This window comes from Rhinopithecus bieti, unplaced genomic scaffold, assembly GCF_001698545.2.
Source record: "Rhinopithecus bieti isolate Rb0 unplaced genomic scaffold, ASM169854v2 scaffold_64265, whole genome shotgun sequence".
Taxonomy (NCBI): domain Eukaryota; kingdom Metazoa; phylum Chordata; class Mammalia; order Primates; family Cercopithecidae; genus Rhinopithecus; species Rhinopithecus bieti.
In genome coordinates this window covers 32,687-43,657 of record NW_016827299.1, presented here as the reverse complement: position 1 = coordinate 43,657, position 10,971 = coordinate 32,687, and the positions used below count along the sequence as shown (strand labels likewise).

The following is a 10,971-nucleotide window of genomic DNA, read 5'->3' as shown; positions in this document are numbered from 1 at the left end:
GGGTGGAGTGCAGTGGCCGGATCTCAGCTCACTGCAAGCTCCGCCTCCTGGGTTCACGCCATTCTCCTGCCTCAGCCTCCCTATATTTCTTAAACTACAAAATAGGTTGGCAAATTCTCCTGTAAAGGATAAGATGGTAAATATTATAGGCTTTGCAAGTTTCATATGGTCTGCCACATATTCTTCTATGTTTTTCTTTTTTTTTTTTTTAATTAACAAATGTTTAAAATGTTAACACTATTCTAAGTTTATTGGCATTCCAAAAAAAGGCTTGGGGCTGAATTTGGCCCATGTACTGTAATTTGCTGACCCCTGCTACAAAACAACCTCTGAGAGAAAATTAAAAGATCTAAATATAGAGAAATAGCTATTTCTTGTGGAGTGAAAAAGTTAAGGTTGGTAAATTGTCAATTTTACCCAAAACCTTGAAAGTTGGTCTATGGCATTACAAGAGACATTAATGCCCTCTGGACATAAGCTTTGTTGTTGTTGTTGTTAATTAATTGGCTTTTTAAAAAACGGCTTACAGAAAAATTGAGCAGAAAGTACAAAGATTCCCGATACTCTCTCCACTACCCAGACACAACAGTTTTCCTTATTATTAACATCCTGAATTGGTGTTGTAAATTGTTATGGCTGATGAATTCATATTAATGTATTACTATTAACTAAAGTCCACAGTTTACACTAAGGGTTCACTCTTTGTGTTGCATAATTATACGGGTTTTGCCAAGTGTGTGGTATCATTATTCCCCATTATAGTACCAAACAGAACACTTTAACTCCCCTAAGAATCCTCTGTGCTCCACCTATTGGCAATCATTTATTTTTTATACATAAAAACATAACAAGTTCAACTCTTTCTAACATTGCCTTCTGCCTGGCACTCCCGAGCTTGGGACACAAACTACCAAACTGGGAGGGAAAAAAATGGTGAGAATATTAAGCTTTTTGTTTTTTCTTTTTCTTTTGAGACAGGCTCTCACTCTGTCACCCAGGCTGGAGTGCAGTGGCGCAATCTCGGCTCACTGCAGCCTCCGCCTCCTGGGCTCAAGTGGTCCTCTCTGAACCTCAGCCTCCTGAGTAGCTGGGACTATACGTGGCACACGCTACCACGCCCAGCTAATTTTTTTGGCTTTTTAAAAGTAGGAACAGGGTTTCACCATTTTATGCAGGCTGGTCTAGAACTCCTGGGCGCAAGTGATCTGCCTGCCTTGGCCTCCCAAAGGGCCAAGATTACAGGAAAGAGCCACCACTCCCAGAAGAATGGTAATCTTCTGGCTCTGTTGCCCAGGCTGGAGTGCAGTGGCAGGATCTCGGCTCACTGCAAGCGCCGCCTCTCGAGTTCACGACGTTCTCCTGCCTTAGCCTCCTGAGTAGCTGGGACTACAGGCGCCCGCCACCATGTCCAGCTAATTTTTGTATTTTTAGTAGAGACGGGGTTTCACCGTGTTAGCCAGGATGGTCTCAATCTCCTGACCTTGTGATCCGCCCGCCTCGGCCTCCCAAACCGCTGGGATTACAGGCGTGAGCCACTGCGCCTGGCCCAGAATAGTTATCTTAAAACAATAAAACAAGTTCAATATCTTTGCTTTCTTTCGTGTGCTCAGGAAGGCGATAACAATGTATCTTCCTAAATTAAGAAGTATAGGAAATCTCTATTATCTTCTTAACCAGAACAAAGTTGCTGTCACCAAAGAAAAGTTTTTATCCTAAACGGAGCAAGGCTAGTGTGAAGCTATAGCTTGTTTATGGTGGCTAAGACTGTCCTATGACATAATCACAATGTCACCCTTAGAATTCCCTGAAAATGAGCCATTTAGACTTTACAAGTGGACCAGAATACATGCTCACATCTTCATCTCCTTCTACTCTGAGCAGTGACCTGTTGGGTTCTTTTGGAGACTTTATTTTATATATGTGCACGTATAAAAGATCAGTTCCTATGATAATAAAATAAAACATGAAAAATACAAATGAGCAATAAACAAGATAAAGAATGCAGAAGACAAGTAAGAAGTGAAAAAATGGAAGAAAAAAGAGAAGGGAAGTAAAGAAACAAAATAGCATGGAAGTGTAAAAGCAGAAGAAACAGATGACAGGAATAAGTAGCATATCAGTTTGGACAATAAATACAAATGATTTTAAACTTATCTTTGAAAAGATAAAGACCACTGACCTGTAGAAAACAAAAATCAAGCTATTTATTCCCTATAGAAAGTAAATCACAGTGACACCCAAGGATATAATTAATGACATGGGCAAATATACATACAGAGAGAAAGTAGGGGTAGCAATATTGAAATTAGACAAGGGAGATCACAACAAATAGCAGAAAAGTAAGTAATTTTATATTGATTGAAGGGGAGTCTCCTCAAGGAAAGATATAATCATCACAAATCTCATACAGGATATGAGCACGGAAATTTAGAAAGTGAAAACTATTTGAAATATCTATAAGGAGAGGTAAACAAAAATACAGTATTAGTTGAAGAATTTAAAACAGCGCCATTCCTTCAGCATTTCAAAGTCAATCAAAATGTGATGTGTATAAGAATTCTGAATGAGTCATTATATATGTGTGCATATATGCACACACACACATTTCAGTTCAATACCACTAGCAGCCAATAACAGAAGCTTGCATTACAAATCTGTCTAGAAAATAAAAACGACTCCTCTGAAAGTATTACAGGAAAACCTTCAAATTTTTCTGTTTTCAGACTTTTCTTCTACAAGAGACATGTATTACTTTAATAATTTTTTAAAAAAACAAAAGGTTGAAAGCAAGTTTGTGGCATACCCTTCATATGTTGAACTTCCTATTTGCTTCATTTTACTTTTCTAAAACTTTATTTTCTCTTTGACTCATTTTTCTCACGACTTTAAGTTGCCACATTGAAAGCATCTTTTAAAATAATGGTACATTCTGCCTTGCACAAAGTCAATTATAAATGAATTAATGCATTAATAATATACTCACCTTTTCACATATATCATTTAGTGCTCCAGCTAAGACGCGGTATGCACTAGTTTTTCCTCCAAATGGTTCTCCAACAATCATGAAACCATGACGCACAATCATCATTTCATATACTTGAAGAATCTTCTCAGAAAAGAATGTGGTCATTTGCAAATTCATGGAGGCACAATTGTCTTTGATAGCTGCCAGCAAATCATTGTAATCTGGTTTTGGTAATTTTACCCCAGGAAACAAATCCGAAGTAATTCCCTGATGATAGATGATTTGAAGGATTTACATTTTATATTTATATTAAATACACATATTTTCTATTGATGGAAATAGGGCCATTAGATAATAACAGTGCAACAATTTTTTTAACAGCTTTATAGAAGAATAGTTCACATACACAAACCTGTATTTTTTTTTTTTTTATTTTTTAAATTGCGATCCTTACATGTTCATTTTGCAGTTTTTGTTTTGGTTTGGTTTGTTTGAGACAGGGTCTGGCTCTGTTGCCCAGGCTGGAGTGCAGTGGCACGATCATGGCTCACTGCAGCCTCCACCTCCCACACTCAAGCCATATCCCACGTCAGCCTCCTGGGTAGCTGGGACTATAGGTGGCAGTATTTTAAAGTATAAAATTTCATAAGTAAAAACTGTCAAAATAAATAACCAAGATAATTAACATATCCATCACTCCCCAAAAGTTTCCTGTAATCTTCTGTAATCCTCCTTCCCTCCTCTCCTTGCTGCCTCCTACCCACATCCCCAGATTGCCACTGATCTGTTTTGGTTACTATTTTTATTTGCATTGTCTAGACTTTAATATAAATGAAATTAGACCATATGCATACTACTTTTTCCCTCTGGCTTCTTTCACATGGCATAAATATTTTGAGATTCATACATGTCACAACAGGTATCAATAGTTTATTCTTTTTTTTTTTTTTGCTGGTGATATTTCATTGCAACAAAGTGCTACAGTTTTTAAATCCATTTACTTATTGACATACATTTTCATTGTTCCAGTTTTAGGCTATTACAAATAAAGTGACTACAAACATTTGTGTATGACTTTGTATGAACAAATGCTTTCATTTCCCTTGGGTGAATACTGAGACATGGAATACCTGAATATGGTGGATAGGTGTTGAACATTTTAAGAAACTGCTTAACTGTTTTCTAAAGTGGTTGTACTATGTCATGCTCCTCCAGTCATGTATGAGTTCCAATATTAGGTATGATCCATCTTAAATTTTAACCATGCTGTGTAGTGATATTTTGTTATGGTTTCAATTTGTGTTTTCCAGTGAGTAACTTCTTTACTTGTGCTTAGGCCAAATTTTATATTTTTCCTGATCTGCAGCTTGTCTTTCATTTTCTTATGTGTCTCTCAAAGAGCAGTTTTTTTTTTCCATTTTGTCAATGTATTCTTTTATGGATTGTGTTTTTGGTATTGTACTTAAGTAATCTTTGTCTAACACAAAGTCACAAAGGTTTCCTGCTAGAAATTTTAGAGCTTGCGGTTTTACATTTAGTTTCATGTTATTTTTAAGTTAAAAGTTGGAGTCCTGACTTCTAGTTCAAAAATGGCAGCATGGAAGCAACTTGACTTCACTCCTCACCGCCACTTGAGAAACACTGCTTAATAAATGTTTGCTGAAGGAATATACAACTTCATGACAATACACCTAGTGAGGTATATTTCCATATTCTGAAAATAAACATAGCTTTTACTCCTGGAAAATCTGTACAGTGCACTAGTACTAAACAAATTGAGGGAAAACTTCAGGGAGAAAATCTGAACTCTTTCCTTGTTGATTTGCTCCATAATATATTTGCATATCAACTCTAAATACTAAGTAAAGCTCTTTTCAGAATGATGAGACATGCATGGTTGCCACCAGTAGCTAATGACACTGGCCAATACTAGCAACAGCATCTCTTCTCCCCTTCCCCATGACATAACAATATCTTCAGTGCTAGGAAAACTGGATAAGTATATGCAGAAGAATGAAACTAGATTCCCATATCTGGAAATATGTAACATACTGCAAGCTAACTGCCTGAATTCCAAGACAGTGCAAGTTAGTCCAACATCTAACACTTAGGAGGAGCTCACTACCCCTCTGAGTTCTTCTACTTGGTATGGAGAAGAGGAAAAGAATGATACCAAAGGATATTATGAAAACTTTAATCATTATTCTAATACTTCCTCTCAATTACTCACAATCTTAAATTATAACAAGATTATTAAGCTTAGTTCTTATCATGAAAAACAATTTCATAAAAGTCATCTCATTCTTTTAAGGAAATTAAGCATATTTATCTATTTTATTTCTTCAGTCATTAGTTGAAAAAACATTTACTATTATCGATAGTGTGCTAGGGATTCAGTGGTGTGTTAGACCAATTATTTTTCTTTACGGAGCCTACATTCTAGTGGAATTTATAAGCAAATATTTTGTAACTTTCGTGTGCTCATTATTTTCTGCAGTAACAAACTTAAAAATACTATTTTAAAATCCCAAGTTGTTGAAAGTTCTCAAAATGACAAAGCTAGCTAAACACACTTCAAATAAAATACGGAATTATCTATGTTTCTCTGTACTGTGTCATTTTTTTCCACAGTGGGAGCTTCACAACCTTAAACATGTGATAAATACATTATTATAAGAGTTTTGATACATTGGGATAATGAATGTTCTTACCTCAAAGAGTGGTAAATCATGGGATAAAAATTTTGGCAGATTTACATCAATGATAGATCTAAGCAGCAAAATTTCTTCATTTTCATTTGGATATTTCAGCTAAAAAAAAAAAACACACTCATGATGATATCTGCATCTGCTAACAGCACCCAACCCCTTTGTGTTCACATACACACAAACATACAGACCTTGTACTCAATTTAAACAAATGCAGCTCTTCTTTCATTATATTGAATTGTTATCAATTTCAGAAACTGACATTTAAACTTGTTGTATTTTTTTACTAGTTTATAATAAAAACCCAGGTTAAACTAACTACCTTTTCACAGATATGCTAAGTAAAGAGGTACTAACATGAATTAAATATAGTTTGGCAGCTGCCATCCCTTGTATTGGGTAGCGCTTGCTTGTTCTCGACATGTATTCACGACTAGCAGTATATTGGTCAAATGAAAATTATTAAAAGTGGGCAATTATTTTGAAAAGATGCATTTAAATTTAAAACATATAAACATTCACTCATTTCCCCATATTTTGATGCCAAGGCCTTTTCTCTGAGTACAGAGTTAGGCACCATTTTTTTTTTCCAAAAGCCACATCAATAACACATCATCTACTCTATCTTGTTGTGTTCTGTTTTTGTTTTTTAAAGAGGCTACTGCTCTTCAAAGATACTTATAATACAATTTAAGCATATCAGCCTGATACATTTTTTTTTCTTCAGTTTTATACACATTTCTTATCAACATCTTATTCAAAGTCAAAATTTTAGCATTTTATCTTTATTGAATCTTTCTTAAATATGAACTTAGTTTTCACAGAAAAAAAAAATCCTTTTTATGCTTATATATAATCAGTTTTCCCACTATGCAGTTAGATGACATAGTAACAGCAACGTATCCAAGTGGCGTCAAAAAGGTTCAAGAAAAAGCAAACTGGCTCTGAGTAAGGAATGCAGCTCATCTGACAGAAGCCAAAGTGGAAGGGCAGGGGATGCTGCTGGCTGCACGCCCAGAATGCCACGTGTTAGCAAGTTCCACAGAGAGAGTGGAGACGACTGGTCACATGCTAAGTTAGTTTAATAAAATGTGTTTAAGAAAACTCACATTAGATTCCAAAACATTTGTGGTGTACCCAAAGTTTACTACAAATCTGGTTGAACTCTGAACGTGTTACTCATACCTATAATGTTCACATGAATTAACAAAAATCCAAACTCAGAATTATTTCTTCCACCTTTAACACATTATTCAACATCTCACTCGAAAGTTTCTACCACCATGCATATAATTTTCCAGAACCCTCTCCCTTTTCTCTAGAATCTCTCTGCCTAATAAATGCCATGTTGCTACTTAATTACCTTCAGCCTTACAAAGTGTGTGATGCCTGGCAATCAGAGTCAGTCTCTGAGTCTCGAGTTCTCCAATGACGGAGCATGTCCTGTTGATCTGGATTTTGTTTTTGTATCAATCTTACTGCACATAAATTATGAAGTGTCAGAAGTGTCTTTTGTTCTTTGAGAGGCTATTATTTTAAAGCAAATGCTTAAATTGTTTCTTGCTATAACAGAAACAAGCTTCAAAATATTCAGGCCAAAACATTCAACAATTCTATATTAGCTTTGAAAAAGAATGATAGGATGTATTTGCAGGATTCCTTTGCTGCATAACTTTAAGAGCTCAATTCCATAGTCAAGATTTCAGTGATGACACACACTAGGACAATGCATTATCCTTCCCATTATCTGACCACAATGTAATCCTGACATGCCAACTTAATACAAATTGTTGCCTCTAGTCCCTTTTATTTACTGCGAAAAACAATGACTTGAAGTTATGTCAGGCTAATGTGAAATAGAATATCACCACTATATATCAGAATTCTTGATAACGTTATTATGGAAGATAAAAATGCATCCTATTGTTCTTAATCACATAGGATATAATTTAAAATCTGTATCTTCTACAAATCATGAATGTGAAAAATTTGAAGCTCCAAGGTCACATTTTGCATTTTGCTATTAACTAAGCCTATCTTGATTTCATAAAGAACTAATGTACAGTTATATTTCATGGTTCTACAATATATTTTCAATGAAAAGCCAACCAAAGCTTAAAGTATTTGGGCTTTCATATATTACAGTTACAATTCAGACTATTTTGAAGGTAAACATCATACTGCAAATCTATTACTGCTAGTCCACAGTTTGCTGCAATTGTGTAATTATAGTAAGTGACAATATTTAGTCTTTTGTGTATATTTATTAATTATACTTATTTCATTTAATGCTATATTTGTTTATACGTTTATATAGACTGAGAGCATTCAAAACATTTCTCAGGAGTAAGTAATTTTATTCCTTGGTAGTATCTCATTAATGAAACAGAACTCAAATCACTAAGAATTACATGTGTAAGGTTTTACAAATCATTATAAAATTTTTTTCATGTGTACAAGATAATACATTTTTGGTGTAATAATTGATTTTTTTCAATCAATTAATGAAACCAACAAGTCATTGGAACTCTGTGAAGATCCATTAGGCTGCAAATTTACAAATAGGAAATTTACAAGTAAGAAATATTTGTGTTCTCTACCTTCAGATTCCCAGCAGCAGTAAGAACTGACTTCACGGCTCTCATTCCATAGTCGTAGTGATGTTGAGATGACAACTGTTCTGAACACAAGCGATACGTAGCCACAATTTTCACTGACAGTGGCCGAGCAGTGACAAACCCACAGGAGTACAGGACTATTTCAGCAATCATGGCATAGTCAGGCACCATCATTGCTACTGTGCGAAAGAGAGCCTATGGGTATGTAGAAAAGTTACTTTTAAAAGGATCATTGTAAAATAAGCTAGGCCCAGAAAGATAAATACCACATGCTCTCACTAATATGTGGAAGCTAAAAAAGTTTGTCTCCTAAAAGAGTAAAATTGTGGTAACTAGAGGCTGAGAAAGGTGAGGTGGGGCAATAGGGAGAGGCCGGTTAACAAATGCAAAATTTCAGGTACATAAAAGAAATAAATTCTAGTGTACTGTAGCACTGTGGGGTGATTATAGTTAAAAATAATTTATTCTATATTTTTAAATAGCTAAAAGAGAAGAATCTGAATGTTTCTAACACAAAGAAATAAGTATTTGAGGTGATACACTATATCCTGATTTGATCATCACACATCATTTACATGCATCAAAATATCACTCTCTACTCAATAAATATACACAGTTATTATATGTCAATTAAGAATAATTTTAAAAGGCAAAAATGTGTAAAGAGGTTACAAAATTAAAAAAAAACCACTGTAAAGATAATCATGCTCTTTATTTCATAATGTTATGACTTTATACCTTTTCTACAATAGCTTTACATTTTAATGTTCATAGTCCATTAATAATAATGTATTGTTTTTTTTTTTTTTTTTTTTTTTTTGAGACGGAGTCTCGCTCTGTCGCCCAGGCTGGAGTGCAGTGGCCGGATCTCAGCTCACTGCAAGCTCCGCCTCCCGGGTTTACGCCATTCTCCTGCCTCAGGCTCCCAAGTAGCTGGGACTACAGGCGCCCGCCACCTCGCCCGGCTAGTTTTTTGTATTTTTTAGTAGAGACGGGGTTTCGCCATGTTAGCCAGGATGGTCTCAATCTCCTGACCTCGTGATCCGCCCGTCTCGGCCTCCCAAAGTGCTGGGATTACAGGCTTGAGCCACCGCGCCTGGCCAATGTATTGTATTCTTGAAATTTGCTAAGAGAGTAGATCTTAAATGTTAAGATCTACTTAACAGAAAGAAAATAGAAAAAGTATATACGTGAGGTGGTGGGTAAGTTGATTGGCTTGATTAGGGGTATTGTTACACAATGTATATGTATAGTAAAACATTGCATTGTACACCTTAAATATGTACGATGTTTATTTGTCAATCATACCTCAATAAAAACATCACTGACCTGGAAGTTTAAAAAGTAAACAAATAAACAGACAAATTCCTGGCTTCTGAAAATATAAAATAAAATAAATTTTAATGTTCAAATCATATAGATAAAAAGCAACTTAAAAAATCAAATTTCTGTTGTGGTCATATAATAAATATATCATTAGCTTTTTGTATCAATTCTCTTTCGCCTAAGTGTTCAATTTCAATTACATTATATTCTTCGTGGGAAACAACATGTTACAGAACCTCAGACTCTCCCAGGATGTTCAAATTTGGGTTTCTCATCTGGGCTGCTGAGTGTCCCCCTGTTGGGAGAGTGGGCTTCAAGCAAGGCTCTACAGGGATCTACTTAATTGTATAATCTAGGGTTTACCAGATTATGTTAGTGTTAGATAAATGATCCATTTTGAGATATTTTAAACTTTTTTGAATCTGAAGTCACAATGTCAGTCTTTCAGCAAGCATAACAAAGGAAAGAAAACTGGAAATAAGTAATAGATAATTATTAATAGAGATAAATCAATTTTACAAATTGTAAAGATAACTTTTTCTCATATTTAAAATACTGAGGTTATATGATGTTATATGATGGTAAGTAAACAGAACCTCAGTATTTAAAATACTGAGCTTATCTGATGTTATATGATGGTAAGTAAAAGAATAAATAAGAATTTAGGTGTAGAATATTAGTGTGTATGAGGACTCATTTCAACAGCTCATGTATTAAAACATGACTTGCTTGTACAAAATATGGAAAACAACAATATTCTAAGGGAAAAAGAAGTTATTCTAGTGAATGACAATCGTAGTCAGATAGTTCATAAATACATTCTGGGAATTAGTTGAATTACCAAAAACTCAAGGTAGAAAGAAAATAAGAACATCTTGCTTAAATGACTATTATGACTCTTCTATCAGAGACTAGTATTGCAACCCCTGCTTTTTTTTGTTCTCCATTTGCTTGGTAGATCTTCCTCCATCCCTTCATTTTGAGCCTATGTATGTCTCTGCATGTGAGATGGGTCTCCTGAATACAGCTGACTGATGGGTCTTGACTCTTTATCCAGTTTGCCAGTCTGTGTCTTTTAATTGGAGCATTTAGTCCATTTACATTTAAGGTTAATATTGTTATATGTGAACTTGATCCTGCCATTATGATATTAACTGGTTATTTTGCTCGTTAGTTGATGCAGTTTCTTCCTAGCCTCGATGGTCTTTACATTTTGGCATGTTTTTGCAATGGCTGGTACCGGTTGTTCCTTTCCATGTTTAGGGCTTCCTTCAGGGTCTCTTGTAAGGCAGGCCTGGTGGTGACAAAATCTCTAAGCATTTGCTTATCTGTAAAGGATTTTATTTCTCCACTT

At 35.1% G+C, this 10,971-nt stretch overlaps 1 protein-coding gene across 1 annotated transcript in view; it reads right to left on the bottom strand.

Annotated features, from left to right (window-relative positions):
• Positions 1-10,971, bottom strand: part of LOC108523235 (dynein heavy chain 7, axonemal-like) — a gene marked incomplete at its 5' end in the record, with an annotated part of 190,324 nt that overhangs the window by 151,559 nt on the left and 27,794 nt on the right. The window contains 3 exon segments of the mRNA XM_017863753.1: positions 2,984-3,232; positions 5,677-5,775; positions 8,274-8,486. Coding sequence (XP_017719242.1) covers positions 2,984-3,232; positions 5,677-5,775; positions 8,274-8,486 — 561 coding nt within the window.